Source organism: Astatotilapia calliptera, chromosome 16, assembly GCF_900246225.1.
Source record: "Astatotilapia calliptera chromosome 16, fAstCal1.2, whole genome shotgun sequence".
Taxonomy (NCBI): Eukaryota; Metazoa; Chordata; class Actinopteri; order Cichliformes; family Cichlidae; genus Astatotilapia; species Astatotilapia calliptera.
Window position 1 is genome coordinate 16,741,024 of NC_039317.1, and position 17,597 is coordinate 16,758,620.

A 17,597-nucleotide genomic window follows, 5' to 3' on the forward strand; every position below is an offset into this window, starting at 1 on the left:
TTGATTTTTGTTTTTCCCAGTATGGATACCAGCTTTATCCTTGTTCTCATGCTACTGTCATTCACTCATGTTGTCACAATAGCTGGATAAAGATTTTGCAAATGATGAGACGAGTAATGGAACCTGATCTGTGTCCTGAGACAGAACCACCCAGTTCAGCTGAAATGCAGAAAACTCACTAAAGTTGTGCATCAGTGTGTGTACCAGCACGGCTTTGGTAGGGGAAAAGTAGAATTGAAACTATGTCTGTTTAATCAAAGTTCAACTGTGTTTTTTTTTTTAACTTACTAGCAGTTGTGCAATGCACTATTTACATTGGTCATGTGAAATATAGGTTTGCACTATATATTTGCTCTCGGTAAGAGTGCAGATGTTCAGGTTAAAAATTAACTGTCAGCAGCTAAAGGCAAGTGACACGACACCATGGTGCACAGACTAGCTTAAACCTGTTTGTAAAGCTTGACAATGACTTCATTTGTTTCAGATCTGTCCAGTGAAGCAAAAATACTAGAGGCTGTTTTCAAAGTTAAAGCATGTGCTTCCAGTTGTGTGGGTTCTTTTTTTAAATGACACGGTTCATCTGTGGTGTTCTATTTCTGGTTGAAATCCCCATAAAGGCCATGCTTTTAAACAGAGCACCAACATGCTTGAATGTGTATGACAGGATCTCTCCTTGAAACTACATGAAAAGTACCCAAAATGCATTTCTTTGCTTGTTTGTTTTTTACATATTAACACAGGTCTTTCATTCTTTCTTTTTTTGCAGTTTCTCCCACAGAAGTGAACATTAGCGTGATTTCAGAGGACTCGTTCGAGTGTGTGACAGAAGCCAAACCAAATGCAAACTTTATCTGGAGCAGGTAAAGTAGTTTGAATATTGGTTTCAGTTGAAATATTCATTTCATTTCACGGGAGTGGTAATATTAAAGGCACTGAGTCTTCTATAGTGCTTGTCTACTCTCCTAGAGCACTCAAAGCGCTTTATACACACCCATTCACATAAACACTTTCTTCTATGCTTTTAAAGTACTCACTAACTAACATTCACACATATTCATACTCCGATGGATGCAACTTTTTAGTATCTGGCCAGTATCTTCCCCAAGCATGCTTGGCACGCAGACTGGGGGAGCCAAGGATCAAACCACCAACCTTCCATTCAGTAGATGACCATCTCTTCCTCCTGAGCTACAGCCACCCCCCAGGAAAGGGTGTTATCACCAAGCACATGTCAGTAAAGATGGTTTTAGAGTGTTTAGAGTGAATTTTGGACAATAAGCTGCAAACTATAATATCAGATGAAAGTTCAGTGTGAGCACTTTAGGCATATAAGCTGCAATCTGATTAAAATGTTTGTCTTGGATTGCAGAGGTAAGCAGGAGACAAAGAGGAGAGACATTATCTGAAGTTCTATGTACAAGTCGATCAATGTGTTCACCAAACAAGACAGTTGACTGTGAGCACACAATATCCTCATAGTTCCACTGGTTTTGCTGTTTTTAAGCAGGCCTGTGGTTAACCCTCTTGAGGCAGGCGTTGCCGATTTGCAACAGTTAAAAACTAACAACCTGATTACCCCACATACATATTTTATGAGGTTTTTTTACTCAGATGTACCACTGCAGGACTTGGTTGTGCATTAGCAACAAAAACTTAATTTGAGCCTGAGAGGGTTAAAACTAGCTGCACAGGCTGAAGTGACCTCATTTTAGTTTTAAAGAAACATGAAGGATGCTTCCAAAAATCTGACCTGCATAGATCCATCCACTCAATGTCGACCATAATTTATAAAACTGCCACCATTAACGTAGATGTTTAGCTTTTAGCACAACTCACATTTTTCTGCCTTCTCTGTACATTTCACGTTCAGGTCTCGTTCATGTTTTTCCAGATCTGGCCAGTCTTTGCTGGAGTCTGCTGTCAAAGTAGATGGTGCAAAGCTACAACTGCTGAGCCTGACCTCTGATATAAATGGCCTTTATCAGTGTGAAGCATCTAACACATATGGAAGTAAACGTGGTCAGCTCTACGTGCATGTGGCATCAGGTGAGGTCAGCTTGGATTTAGCTGTGCAGTTTGTCCAAATCTTTTTGAACTGGTTTCTGATTTTTTGATTTTAGCTTTTGTGGATGTTGCATCATTCTGATTAGGGCTGGGCCATATCATACCGTTCACGGTAATGCTGGTATAATGTGTTAGGATGCCTGGGTTGTTGACCCAGGGTTTTGAGTTTATGTATTATTTATCATTTCTATTCTTTGGTTTCTTCGTTAGAGTTATGTCTTATGGTTTATGTCTCTGTGTAATCCTTAGTTGCTATATCCCTGTGTCCAGTCAGTGTCTGTCTTCCCTGGTCCCATGTCTTTGTTCCCTCTGTTGCAGTGTATTTGTGTATCTGTGTATTTAAGCCCTGTGTTTCTCTGTGTCCGTGTCGCGATCTACTTGCTGTGTGTTCTGTCAGTCTTCCGGTGTAAGTTTATTTTGACATATCCAGTTATGTTACATTTGAGTTTAGCATTAAAGCTGTTTTGAGTTCAAGTTTTGCCTCCGAGCGTCTGCACCTTGGGTCCTATTCCTGCATGCACACAGCCGGTCATAACATAATGTTAGGCAACGATAAGAAAATGAAATATCGCAATGGAATATGTTTAAAACAAAGGCACTGCCTTTGTTTTCATACACACATGGCGGAAAAAGTATGGCGGCAAGGGAGAATGCAGGGCGAAAGCAGATTGTTGAATGAAACAGATGAACCTGAATTGGTTTGTAAAAATGGTGCCAACTTCAGTAGTGTGGCACTGGTTTATTATTCATCCATCAGATAGACACCAAAGCACAATTTTTGGTAGAACATTCAAGCGGGCCGAAAAACCTGGGGCTGCACGGCGTCAACACGTTAGCGCCGTCCAGCCCCTCGCATGCGGCGATCCGCGTTAACTCGCTAACGGAGATTTGCCGTCATTTTAACAAGATTAACACTGACAGCACTAGTTTCAATACGACTTTGGTAAGCTACGAAGCAGCACAGCTTGATGGATTGTCGGAGCGATACGTACTGTGCTTTAGCATAATATTACCGTATTGTGTCTGTCTATAACCTCTTTTTGTCACGGTGCGGCATGGCACACCGTGGGGATGTGGGGAAGGAGGAGGACCCAGGCGCGGAGCTCAAAGTTCAAGCAGTGTGTTTATTTACAGAGTGAAAACAACGTAACAATAAATCCCCGTGTTCTCCCAGACTCCCGTGTCGTGTCTCCCGTGAATAGTCCGTGTGCTCTCTGCTCCCGTGTCAGCACCCCCCGGTGCTCGCTGCTCTCCGTGCCTTCCACGCTCTCCCTGCGGGAAACAATAACGGCAGCTGTCAGGACACTCAGAATGGCAGGCATACACTTTCTGACTAAACTTAGACAGGGTGACTAACGTGGAGTCTCATGCAATGATCCCGCGTCGGTGGGAGCTCCAAGACTCTCTTAAGTAGCTCCCCCGACGAGGCCCGATCAGCAGCAGGTGTGTGGCTTCGGGTGTGGCCAGTCCCCTTGCAGGGCCACACCCTCCAGGCCTGACGCCGCCTATAAACAAGTGCTCAGCCACCCACACACACATATACACAAGCACAGGGAAGGGGGAGCAACACCAAAATACACAACAACAACAATAATAATAATAATAATAATAATAATAATAATAATAATAATAATAATAATATAATACATGACTGCTCATGGATCCTGGGTCGCCCAGTCCCAGGACCCTGACAGTACCCCCCCTCTAAGGGTCGGCTCCCGACGACCCCAAAACCAAAACAAAAAAACAGCACAACCAACCCAGGGCGGGCGGCTGGGGGAACCAGGACGGAGGGCCAGAACCAAAACAAGCAAAACAAAACCACAAACCGACCCAGTCCACAGTCTCAGAGTCAGACCGCGCATCCCGCAGCGGTGCAAAAAGAAAACGAAAAGACGCCACAAACAGTCACAGGTGGCCCATCAACACAACAAGAGAGTTCAGGGGGCCTACCTCGAGCCCAACGGCGGTGACGTAGCAGCTCCGGCGGACGGCCCCGGGTCTGGCAGCAGCAGCAAAACAGTTCAGGGGGCCTGCCACGGGTCCGGTGGCGGCGGCGCTGCTCCTCCGGCGGCCAGCCACGGGTCCGGTGGCGGCAGAACGGTTCTGGTGGCCTGCCACGGGTCCGGTGGCGGCGGCGCTGCTCCTCCGGCGGCCTGCCACGGGTCCGGTGGCGGCAGAACGGTTCTGGTGGCCTGCCACGGGTCCGATGGCAACGTCGCTGCTCCGGTGAGCAACAGCGAGGCGTGGCAACAGGTCCATGACGCGCCGATCGCTGACGTGGACGCACCGGACGTGGACGGCGAGGAGGCCGCGCTAGACGTGGAGGTCCCTCCGGTCCGCTGATCTCCGGCTCCGGCTGAGCGGGTCCCTCCTCGGCGGCTGGCAGCGAGAGCTCCTCCTCGGCGGCTGGCGGCTCGCTGAGCTCCTCCTCGGCTGCTGGCAGCGCGAGCTCCTCCTCGGCTGCTGGCAGCGAGAGCTCCTCCTCGGCGGCTGGCAGCGAGAGCTCCTCCTCGGCTGCTGGCAGCGAGAGCTCCTCCTCGGCTGCTGGCAGCGAGAGCTCCTCCTCCGGCTCGCCGAGCTCCTCAGCTGGCGGTGCGGGCTCCTCCGGCTCGCCGAGCTCCTGCTCGGGCATGCTGAGCTCCTCCGGCTCGCTGAGCGCCTCAGCTGACGGTGCGGGCTCCTCCTGCTCGCTGAGCTCCTCAGCTGGCGGTGCGGGCTCCTCCGGCTCGCTGAGCTCCTGCTCGGGCATGCCGAGCTCCTCCGGCTCACTGAGCTCCTGCTCGGGCATGCTGAGCTCCTCCGGCACGCCGAGCTCCTCAGCTGGCGGTGCGGGCTCCTCCGGCTCGCTGAGCTCCTCCGGCTCGCTGAGCTGCTCAGCTGGCGGTGCGGGCTCCTCCGGCTCGCTGAGCTCCTCAGCTGGCGGTGCGGGCTCCTCCGGCTCGCTGAGCTCCTGCTCGGGCATGCTGAGCTCCTCCGGCTCACTGAGCTCCTGCTCGGGCATGCTGAGCTCCTCCGGCTCACTGAGCTCCTGCTCGGGCATGCTGAGCTCCTCCGGCTCGCTGAGCTCCTCAGCTGGCGGTGCGGGCTCCTCCGGCTCGCTGAGCTCCTGCTCGGGCATGCTGAGCTCCTCCGGCTCGCTGAGCGCCTCAGCTGACGGTGCGGGCTCCTCCGGCTCGCTGAACTCCTGCTCGGGCATGCTGAGCTCCACAGCTGGCGGTGCGGGCTCCTCCGGCTCGCCGAGCTCCTGCTCGGGCATGCTGAGCTCCTCAGCTGGCGATGCGTGTGAGGTTTCCCGAGCTCGCACCACCCCCCGGGCTTTACGCAGGGTGCCAAGGCAGGCGGAAACTCCCTTGAGCTGGCCGAGGTAGGGGTTTCCCTCCAGGATTGCCTCGATGGCATTTAACCCCACCACTCTTGCCCTTGCGTTGGTGGTGTGAGTTACCCAGTCCATCAGGCGTTGGATGCGTGTGAGGTCGCCCCCTCCGGACAGGGCTGCTGGAGTGGGTAGTGGAATGGAGGCTGCCGCTGGTGGAGAAGATGGCTGAGGGATGACCGCATGCGGATGAGATGACGACAGCGCCACAACCGCAGATGGTGAAGCAGCGAGTGGTGTGAAGACCTCTGACCGAGGTGATGTTACCTGCGCTGTCAGCTCGTCCACTGCAGACACAAACACAGATGGTGAGGGAAATGGAAAATTGTCCGTACTACTCACCACAGCCGGCTCTTGAGATGACCGTGGATGTGGCTGCGGTGAGGAACGCTGGCGGCGCGAACGTCGCTTCCGTGTAGACGTCGGGGCCGGCGTCTCAGGCAGTGAATCCACCAGCTGTCCGAGCTGGTGGGCAGCCTGAGGAGGAGAGTGGAGGTGGAGGGTGGAAAGTAGAAAGTCCAGGACCACCGCATTGAGGGAGTCCACCAGCCAGGGGAATTTAAAAAGCATCTCCTGCAGCCGCCTCTCCACGGCGCGACGCAAACCTTCCGCTGGCTTCTCCCACCATAAGTCACACATGCGGTACACTTTGTCCATAATTTCCCTCCTGAGCCTCTCCTCGGAGACCGCTGGGTCCATAAGCGGCGGGATCATTCTGTCACGGTGCGGCATGGCACACCGTGGGGATGTGGGGAAGGAGGAGGACCCAGGCGCGGAGCTCAAAGTTCAAGCAGTGTGTTTATTTACAGAGTGAAAACAACGTAACAATAAATCCCCGTGTTCTCCCAGACTCCCGTGTCGTGTCTCCCGTGAATAGTCCGTGTGCTCTCTGCTCCCGTGTCAGCACCCCCCGGTGCTCGCTGCTCTCCGTGCCTTCCACGCTCTCCCTGCGGGAAACAATAACGGCAGCTGTCAGGACACTCAGAATGGCAGGCATACACTTTCTGACTAAACTTAGACAGGGTGACTAACGTGGAGTCTCATGCAATGATCCCGCGTCGGTGGGAGCTCCAAGACTCTCTTAAGTAGCTCCCCCGACGAGGCCCGATCAGCAGCAGGTGTGTGGCTTCGGGTGTGGCCATTTTTAAGTTTTGTCGATATTGTACATCGCTATGCTCAGGATATGTCGGCCCATTTCCACTGGAAATGCCTGTCAAAAATAACTTTTGCATTTGCGCTGTTAAAATTTTATATAGCTTTAATGCACATAAAAACAGTTGCTTGTTTAAGTGAAAATACATTGATGTTTGTTTGTTTTTTGCACTAATAAAGTTTTGGAGTTGTAAAGTGTTTTGTCTCGCGTCAGTTATATCGTCAGTTATATCAAATATATATCGTGATAAATATTTTTGGCCGTATTGCCCTGCCCTAATTCTGATGTTGTTCTGTTTTATTTTCTGTGGACTTCTTTCAAAGGAAATAAATAGAAACTTGAACATCTACTATGACGGATAATGATGGACTTCTGTAGGCACTCCACCCACATACAAATAAGAGGTTAAGAATTGTTTGTAAGCAAATAGCTTAAGGAAATGATTGCCTAACCTTAGAGCCAGCATAAAACAGACAAGTAAATGGATGACTAATGCCCACCCAGTGCAGTATATATTACTCAAGTCAGTTCTACAATTTAAAACTTGCCTTAACATATGATATATTCTGTTCATGGTCTTATGCCTTAGATTGTGCCAGTCTGAGAGATTCTGAGTGTACCATGGGTGCATGTAGTCTTCTTTCGGCTCTTCTCCTTAGAAGCTATGAAAAAATACTTTAAAGAACGATAGTCTGGCTCCTTAAGACTAAACTATGAAGAAATGAGGGTTGGCTCAAAAATTTTTGCTTCTTTTTTCAGACCGTTTAGGGATCAAACTATTTGCCTCATGCTCTAGCATCCTCCTCTTTCCTGCCAACCTCCATGTCCTCTTTTATTACATTCATTAAACATCAGTGCTCCTCTTTCACTTTGTCTTTTTCTTCTGCCTGAGAACTAAATAGTCATCATCTAAAATATGCACTCTCCCTCCTTTGCACACGTCCAAACCATCTCAGTCTCTCTAATTTTGTCTCCAAACGTAGCTTTCCCTCTGATTTACTCATTTCTAATCCTGTCCATCCCAGCCACTCCTGATGAAAATCTGAGCATCTTCAAATGAACAGACTCTAATAGGTTCATTTAGCTTCATTTTAGTGTTGTCAGAATATCAATCAATAACCCCAGAAAAAAAACACATAAATTATAAATTCATTTGCATGTTATGTTTTTCCCCAAGCAAAATATCACTTAGTACTTGGTCGAGAAACCGTTGTTCTTTAGAGACTCCTTTGTGACCTACTATGTGGCCTTGGGTCACTGTCATGCTCCAGGCTGAGGGTAATTGATGGTCATTTTATATTTCTTTCTATTCCAAATATTCACACCGGCAGTTGTCACCTTCTCACCGAAGGTAATCCATTACAGCAGATCTTGTCCATGATGTCCTTTGATAACTCTTTGGTCTTTCCCATGGTGCAGAGTTGGAAAAGAAGGAACCAATTCTGTGGTTTCTTCAGTTCAGGTCAGAAGTATCTGTGATTAATTGATTGGTTTAATCTGTCTGTCAGTCCGTTGAAACCAGAATTCTGGCTATTTGTTCTGGACTTTAGGCTGATATTTTGTCTCATTAAAATGAAACTACCATAAAAATTAGAAACAGTTCATTTCTTTCTGCTTCTCCCCAATTGTATCAGACAGCTTTCTCACACCTTTCCCATCTTCTCTTCCTTTATCTTCACCCAAGACTAGAAAAGTTTTCGCCAGAACATTTTTGACCAACAGTACCAGAAGTGATCATTGTTAACCTGCCCTCAACCTACATGAGCTACATGTTTGATTTGTGTATGGTATATGTTTAAGTATTGTCTGAGTCATCTCAATATATGAAACATAAAACATAAATGCCAGATAATGTAATTCTCATTATATTCTTCATTCTTGTGTCCCTGCAGGATCGTGCTCTGCTGCATGGGCCTTACTTGGTGTTTTGATTTTCCTGAGCATCGTTGGGGCTGCAGTATGGTACTTTTATAAACATGAAGATCAAAGGTACTTCATACATTAACTTGCATGTTTCCAAAATGTAGAATAATATTTAGTAGATCTGACTTTAAAGCATGTGGACCTACTGTCCAAACTGAAGTATAGACTCTTTAATTCAAAGGGGTTGACCAAAAAATGTTTTTATTTTTACTTTCGTTTTTTTTGTTTTTTTTATATACACAGTCTCTATTTTGAGGTGTTTGAATTTAAATGGACAGTTTATTTAAAAGCTGTGTGGAATGCTTCTTTAGTTTTTCTTAAATTAAAGAGGAAAATAGTATGGAAGTGTGGACAAATGAGCTCTTGACGGTAGTTAATCAGGCCACACTTATGCTGCAAAATCAAAGCAATCTTATCAGAGAGAGTGCAAATCATAGGAATGGCCTAATTGGCAGTTTTGATACTTTCTGTGGGGGGAAAAAGTGCACTAGTTAGCGTGTTACAATAGACAATAGCTCCTCGTTTGCCATTGGCCTTTGTTTCACGTATTTGGATATCTGACTTTTAACATTGGGTTACTCATTCACTTGATTGTTTTATTTCAGCGCTATTGCAGTGGTGTTGGAGGGATTTTTAATTAATGTCCCCAAAATTCCAGGCATAGGTTTGCACTTTTTTGGCAGCGTGTCCCAACAAATGAATCAGCTGGTGACAGTGCAGCGCAGCAAGAACAACGTCAGACAGAGGTCAGTAACTGTTAATTTGTTGAAATATGCAGTTTTTCACTCAAAGTTTGATTTCTCTCTGAATATTTTGACGCTAATGACTTTATTTAATGTAAAAATCTTTGTTTTGCAGTTATGGTAGATATATTAGTAGTTTTAGTTTTAAACAAGTCATTTTATTAAATCTGCTCTTCTTAAAAAACGAGTGTGTGTGTTGAATATGATAGAAGTTTAAATGGTCTTTTTAAAATATGCAGATACACTGACGGTCTTTGTATGTTCAGCTGAAATTAAAACCATTTTAAACAAATGTTCTGAACTGTCTACCACAGCAATCTCCCTGACAGCTGTGGAAGCAAAGGATGGACTATATCTGTACTGAAGCTCTCAAGTTCTCAAGTCAGCTGGTAAATGAACAGATGGAGAACCGGTGGACATACTTGGTGTTCGTTTATCTCTCTGCCCCCTTTTTGTTTATCATCTCTTAGTTTTTAATGAAGTTTAGTTATAGCTTTCTTGTCACTACCACAGCATTTAGGGTGTACATACCAGCTCTGGCTAATATGAATGGCAGTTTTTCTGTGACTGTTCACAGAAGATAACTGTTCTTTCTGTTCTTCATCTCCTGATAACACAAGCCGTTAAGCTACTGAGGATAACAACCCACAGGGCTTCTGTTTAAAACAATGTTATCAGTGTTATCAGTAGACCACAGAGACCATAAGGTTCAGACAGTACAAACAGTCAAGCGAAGCACACCGTCTGAATACCTTGTAATTCCAACCAGTAAGATTACCACATAGTATATAATACTTGAGTAATACAGCCCCACCCTTGTTTGTACATGGGGGTGAAAGCAGATGTTTTGCTCGGATAACCTAACGTAAAGCAACATACAAGGAAATTTGAAAGAGGAAAAAAAATCTTTAAAAAGGTTAGAATGAGACTTTTTTTTTACTGTGTTGAATCATAGGGTTTTTGTTTATTTTTTTTAAATTAATTTTAATAAAATTAAAGGTCTTCACCCTGCTGAAATCTTTTCCTTTAACTGTAAAAAGTAACACGTTGCAGCATTTTCCAGGAGAGTGCAGCTTTCCTGGAAAACGAAAGCTACACTTTCGTTTTCCAGGAAAACTGGAAAATTTGGTTTCTCTCATCAGTCATTAATCGTAATCGGTGTATTTACTAAGATTGGATGCTGCAGTCTTTGTGATCTGTCTCATGTTTCCTGTTTTACTTTGACAGTCCCTGTCCTATGTAAATGTTTTCAGTTTTGCTTCCCCTTCGTCTTGTAACGCTTCATTACTCCCAGCTGTGCACTCCTCCTTTGTCTCGTTCCCTCATTACACCTCTGTGTATTTAAGCCCTGTGTTTTCCTTGTTCTGTGTCGTGTTGTACCCTCACTGTGCTGTGTTTTCGTCTCTCTGTTTCTGGTAGCATTCTAGTTCTCTGTTCGCAGTTTTGTTTCCCAGTTCCCCAGTTTTTCTAGTTAGTGCTTTGTGCTTTGAGTTTCTAGTTTTAGTTTCCTTGAATTCATATTCAAGTTTCCAAGTTTCAGTCTCCAAGTCCAGCATTTGAGTCCTACATCCTGCTGCACACAGCACACCTTGACAACGTATTGTTATTAGTTTGCCCTTTGATGTTATCTTTCTGTTTTCCTTATCTTCACTTCCTGTCATAATGCGCAGTGTGAGGAATGATTTAATAAAGGAACTGATAAGCAAAAGTAAACAGTTAAATTCAGGCACAGATCCAAAGTAAGCATAGGGTAATTGATACAGAAGTAAAAGCAAAGATTTGTCCAGGTGTGATCTCCCTTCATGAATCACCACCTTATCACGGTGAAGGGGTTTGCGTGTCCTTCTGATCCCAGGAGCTTTGTTGTCGAGGACAGTTTGGTCCTGGTAGGGTCTCCCTAGGTAAATTGGTCATGGGTAAAGGGCCAGACCAAGTGTGATTCAAAAGAGTTTGATGATGAGAAGTTACTTGACAGAATCTTGGTTACCAGGGCCCCTTCATAAAGCCAGGCTTAGTCAAGGGGCTTTTTATTAAAAACCTATTATTCATGGGTCCTGGCTGACCCCAGTTACTCCAGTGAACCCATCACCTGCTGGAGGGGCCATAGTGGTCCAGTGTTATGTGAATCGGGTGCTAAAACTGGTTTGTGATATATGGTGATAATCAAGTGTTCCTTTTTGAGCAGTGTACTTTGTTGGCTATCATACATAATGAGATGGAAAGGTTTTCTAAAATATCCACTCAGGCAAAACAAGCTTTGTTAATGATTCATAACTCCAGCTGCTGTAGGTGGAGAGCAGTGACCAGTCTATAAAGTCACACTTCATACATGGATTTATGAAATTTATTGCTAATTAATAAACATTCATTGTTTTATGATTAAAATTTTTTCCCCACCACATTGGTCACCAGAGATGGGCAGTAAGGCGTTACAAGTAACGCCTTACTGTAATCTGATTACTTTTTCAGGTAACGAGTAAAGTAAGGGATTACCATTGCAAAAACGGTAATTAGATTACCGTTACTTTCCTGTAGGAACGCTGCGTTACTGCGTTACTAAAACCGTGATTTTTTTTTTTTTTTTGTGTGTGAGACTGTCTCATGAAAGTGACGTAAGCGAGTGCTACATTCGTGACAACAGCTGTGTGCAGATCAACAACGGATCATATATCGAGTGCGGGAGAGAGTATGAGCATGCAGCGTTTAAAGCATGGAAGTACTGACCTTATTTTGAGTTTGATTCCATAAAAAGTGACAAAAACATTAGTGTCCGTTGTGCGTGGGAAGAAAACTTCTTTTTACGGTGGAAAAAAACCCCCTAAACCTCCAAGCAAGCACCGAGTGCGCTACCACGTAATGGGAAACTCACAGAGAAACTCGCGGATTCTGCGGTACACCTGCACCAGGGCAAACCTCCGCCTACCCCACTCCTGCTTTACAGGTGAAAATAGAGCAACAGGACCGCTAGTCTTTGACTTTATTTATTTCCTGCTGTGTTTTACTTGCATCTATTTGAAAGAGTGAGTGTAAACACAAAAAAAATATATTTTATGTGCTGGAATGTGCAGAAAATAAGTTTAAATGTTAAACTAATTTATTCAAGTCAGAGAATGTTGCATATAGTTAAATTTTTTGCTTGATGCATAAAGTTAAAAGATTAAAACTAATAAAACACGTTTTAAAAAGAGACTTTTCCATTTGATTACATTTTGTATGATGGATTATGCAGAAAAAGTAGAATTAGGCTGAAAGATCTATCACTTTATCACCTACTCAGGTTGTAAATCGTGTTTTTAAAAAGTAACTAAGTAATTAATTACTTTTGAAAATAAGTAATCAGTAAAGTAATATGATTACTTTTTTGGGGAATTAATTGGTAATTAGTTACTGATTACTTTTTTCAAGTAACTTGACCAACACTGTTGGTCACTGACTGAAATATTATGTGATAGATTAGAAGGTGGGCATTTTGTTAGTGTGATGTCAAGTTTACATTTTTTTTTTAATGATTTTCCATGTTTTCATGTGTTAAGTGCATATTCTAAATTATTATCATTAAATTCTGAGGTTTTTTTGTGTTTTTTAAATGTTCTAGTCTTGTTGAGTCACAGTTTCCATTGTCTCAGTGGTCATGATGGTACTTATGTGAATGTTTGAGTATAAAACTTACAATGTTTACAGTTTTAAACCAGTCAAGCAGACATGTCAGCACTGCAGCTATTAATAATAGCTATTAAAACAATACCTCTTTTTATACTAGAAATGTATTCTGGTACTGCCTTAAGTTTTTGTTTTGGCTGCTTCACTTTTGTAAAAGGTTAATTAGCATATTTAACAGCTGTTTATAAACAAGCTTCTAAAGTCATGTCAATGAAACCCTCTGTTTTGTGTTGAATTCATTTGTGAACTACGAGTATACAAACTTAAGACAGAAAGCAAAGTCAGCAGAAACAGAATTTATGAAATGTGCAGTGTCAAAGGTCACATTATACTTTCATGTTTTCGCAGATCTGTTGATTTGCTGTTTGCAGTTCAGGAAAACTTGAGGGGTTTACTTACATTTAATGTAAATGACTCTGAATTGGATGGTGGCTGGTTGGAGGGCATACTGTATGTATTATTACATGTTGCCTACCTTCAGTACCGGAAGGGGGCCACAGCAGCATGTTGTTTTATTTTTATTTTAGGATAGAAACTGTTGACTCATTTTGTCTGGATCTTGTTGCTGAATTTGCGTTTAGATTTAATAATGGATGTAAAGATATTTTTCGCCTTTTGCATAGCTGAGTATGGTAAATTCAGTTACATACATTTTAATTCTTGTTAGCATTAGCAACACTTGCGTGTGTATTTTAACTCTACACTTTATATTATTTATCAAGTTTTTGTTCTTTTCTTTAAACCTAACAATGAAGACATGACACTTTCTGTTTTCTAAACCTTTTGAAAAAGTAAGATCAGTAAAACTGTTTTAATTTTTAATGTATATCCATGCACTGCACATGATAACAGTGGTTCTCAAGCTGTGGAACATGGACCAGGTATTGAAGCATCATGAGAAAAAAAGTTTTTGATTGTTTTTTGTTGTTTTTGTAAAGGTTATTAAAAAACAAGAGCCTGTTGCTCTTATTGTCAACTTTTAACTAAAATTCATCTTGTATCTTTTTGATTTGTTAATGACTGTTTAATTACTTGACTAATTACAAACTCCTTGGTGTGGGCAAAAAAACCATTTTTTTAAAATTATTTATTTTTGCATTTGTAATTTTGGCATGTCAGAAAGTTTGAGAACCAATGTGTTAAAGCAGAAAACTATTTATCACCATTAATTATTATTATATTTTAATACCAAATAGCCTATACTGGTGCCTCAAATGGCTGAAGAAGTTTTACATTTATTTCATTTTTTGTGTGTGTTGTTTTGCTCTTTTTGTAGTTTTAGATCTGTTGCAGTGTTTGATCAATGACTGTAGAAAACATGGACGACGCGATAGCTCCCCAAAAATGAAGCCAAAACGTCTCTGTCGCCCCCTGGTGTCTGGCTGAAGTGTAGGTCATAAACCTCGCCTCCTCCATGTTAGTGGATATGATTCTTTCTTTTGTTATCAATAGTTCTCATCGCGTTGATTCATGTCTAAGGGGTCTCCTTTCCCATAAGTCTGATTCTAATTACTAACGGGGCGATGTTAAATTGGGGTGTAACGTCATCATAGCAGCTTTGACTGAGAGCTGCAGTCACGGGGAAACTTGCGTATCTCTGTTCAGGAATAGCAGATCGAGCATAGGCTCTGAGAGGAGGGCCAGCGTTTACGTTACAAAACCACGACCGACTGTTTTAACCTGACAGCCTGAGGTGTTCTTCAGTAAACTGGACAACCCGACAGAAGGATCCGAGGCCCTGCTGCACTTTTTCAGTAAGTTAAACGTGTTTGTAAGATCATCCGTAACTACCGTCCTTAGCTAGGTCCTGAGACCTAGCTAAAATGAGCACGCGGCTGTCGGGGAAACGTGTTTTTAAAGTTCGTTTAGCTAATCCGTGCAGATGAATGAATTTACCCTGACTAAAGAAATCAAGAGAAACGTCCCGAGTTGCTCAGTCACTAATTGCCGTTACTGTACTTTTATTACAAGTATTATACTGTAAAAGCAACAGGTTGCACTCTGCTTCAGCTCAGAGCTGCAGAGCTGATTATTAAATATATTCAAACAGCAGCATGTTTTCAGTCTCTTGTAGGGTTGCCAACTCCCTGAAAAATAAATAAGGGACACCTCGTGGCCAGGGCCGGGCGACCCAGTTGTCTTCACCCTTCCCAGTGTGGTGAATTTTCTAGCTCTTTTTTTTGTGTGTGAAATTATTTTTTTTAACCATTTGACTTTAAGTTGATTTAAGTAGATGCATATTCTATTCTTTGTGATATGAACACATGTGAAACAAATGATCATTTAGCCATTTATTTTTAGCTCAAAATGACAACATTAACACAATAAAACAGGCCTCTTTCTTAAACAGAAGCCTGTCATGCTTAACTTTTGAGAATATAAGTAAATCTTTCTTTAAAAGAACTCTGTCCTGCTTAACTTAAAATAATAGAAAACAATAGAAAGAAAAACATTCTTGTAACAGTGCACATTTAGTGCATTTAGTACAATTGGCTTCAGTTGAGGTATTATTTCAGCTTTTCTAATGCTAATCAGCTGCTCCTGTTTGTAAACCCGCTTGTTCACATGATTACGCATCTTAACTCATCATCATTATTCATCTATGTATTACTTTTATGTATTAGTTATCAATTTGTTGTAATCATCTATCCTTGCAGTTGTTTATTACACAAAATAAGTTATATTATCACACTTCTGGCCACATAGCGCTGATATTCACTGCACATGCCCATATTAACTTTTTCCAGCCAGGTGTTTTCCTTTTCCCATTCTTCCCTTTCTCTGAGGGGAACAAACATTGCTGCTCTAATGCTGGGCTCACACTGTGCGGTTTCAGGCCCATTTTGAGCCGATTTTTGAGTGATCGGACCGATTTTGGCCTTCATTGTGCGTCGTGTAGTATACGTGGGGTAACGAGAAGTGATTAACACCTCACGACCAGCTCCCGATCATCAATCGCTCGTGAGGGTGTCACCTAGGGCTGCCACAAACGATTATTTTGATAGTCGACTAGTCACCGATTATTTTTGCGATTAGTCGACTAATCAGATCATCATCCACTGGACGTAAAACTACAGCTTATATAACTATCATTAGCTTACAGCTTTAAGCTTTTAAGGTGCTAACTAAAAATAAAGACAAGATGATAGTTTATTAAATTTTAATGAAATTTGCAGATTGTTTCGGTAAAGTTTAATAAACTCCTTGCTATCTAAAATATAACAGGACACCGGGGTATATTCTCCAGCATCTCACACTTCTGATAATCAGCTGTCTGCTTGACGTTTATTCAGCTGTGTAAAAACTATAACTTTAATCTCAGCCAAACCGATTTACTCAGGAACAAATAAAATACTAAAAAAAAAAAAAAAAAAAAGCCAAACAACAACATTTTTAATTTATCTAAGTGACTCATATATATTTAACCTGAGTCGCGAAAGACGGCGGTGGGTTTGAAAACAATTTGCCGGGAGTCCGGTGTTCTCACGGCGCTAGTGACCTAGCCCCCGGCTAGCTATCGAGCTAGTGGGTAACAGACGTCTCCGAAAACGTCGGAGCGCTTTTGAAAATATGTGGTGTCCTGATAAACTGAGCCGATATTTGAGGTTTACACAGCTACATTCTCGCCTGAAAATATGTTAAACGTTTATTTTGTGACCCAGAAAGAATAATAAGAGTAATATTAAAACTAACTAGCTACTGCCATTGTTGGAAACTAAGCTGGGCCGCGCTATGAATTCTGGGACACAGCTACTTCTTCTTCTTCGGGGTTTAACGGCAGCTGGAATCCTTGTACATGCAGTGCTGCCATCTTCTGTTTCAGTCCGTTATTACACTCTTAAATCCTGCTATTATTCCTGCGTCTTTTGCGATCTTACAAAGCTTCAAACGACACGTCGACTATTAAATCAGTCGTCGACGATTTTGATAGTCGACGTAATCGTGACTAGTCGACAAATCGTGGCAGCCCTAGTGTCACCACAGGCGCTCACACTGCTCACGCGCAAACGTTGGTGAAAAAGACGGAGCAGCACGGCAGTGCCGCGTGTGATCTGGACACAAGCGATGGAGGCACAACTTGTAGAACTTTGGAAAGCTCATCCGAGCCTTTTCCATGTGGCATCACAAAATTATCACGACCACAACAACCGTGAAAATAGTTGGATTTACATTGGTGCTCAATCACAGCTGCCTGATCAGTGTTTTTCATTAGCAATTTAGCAAAGTTGATGGTGGTGGTGTGTCTGTGTGAGTGAAAGACAGAGAGAGAGAGCGACAGATTTTCTGTTATAACCTTCATTTTATGGACGCACAGTGTGAGCACTCAGGTCGCATCAGAGCATCGGGCGGTATAGTGTGAGACCTGCATTGTGACCTACCAACTTCTAATCCCTGCGAGTCAATCGTGCAGTTTGAGCAGGAGCTGAATAACGTGACTGAAAAAAATCGCACAGTGTTTGCCCAGCTTTAGGTGTACTGTCATCCGAGACTTGCACCGCAGTGTCGGCGTTTGTTTCCCTGTTGGCCATGCTTCTTGTTGTGGTCATCTGTTGTCTTCCGGTATTTTCTCCGCAAGCGACCTTTCCTCGACCAATGAGATGAGCGGTAATCTGAATTGTCATACTCGAATTGTCATAAGTGTGCTGTCAGCTCATTGGTCACAAAGCAGGAGAGGGGC

At 43.2% G+C, this 17,597-nt stretch overlaps 1 protein-coding gene across 7 annotated transcripts in view; it reads left to right on the forward strand.

The window, feature by feature from the left end:
* Positions 1–17,597, forward strand: part of LOC113007416 (nectin-3-like) — a 30,453-nt gene that overhangs the window by 12,354 nt on the left and 502 nt on the right. For 6 of the 7 annotated variants that reach the window (XM_026143958.1, XM_026143961.1, XM_026143960.1 and 3 more), the window contains 5 exons: positions 767–860; positions 1,892–2,046; positions 8,486–8,582; positions 9,175–9,262; positions 9,574–10,197. In XM_026143958.1, the coding sequence (XP_025999743.1) occupies positions 767–860; positions 1,892–2,046; positions 8,486–8,582; positions 9,175–9,262; positions 9,574–9,585 (446 nt within the window). In that variant the 3' untranslated portion in view covers positions 9,586–10,197. Of the gene's footprint in view, positions 1–766; positions 861–1,891; positions 2,047–8,485; positions 8,583–9,174; positions 9,263–9,573; positions 10,198–17,597 lie in introns of those variants that run through there. The other variant, XR_003269906.1, reaches the window with a different exon arrangement.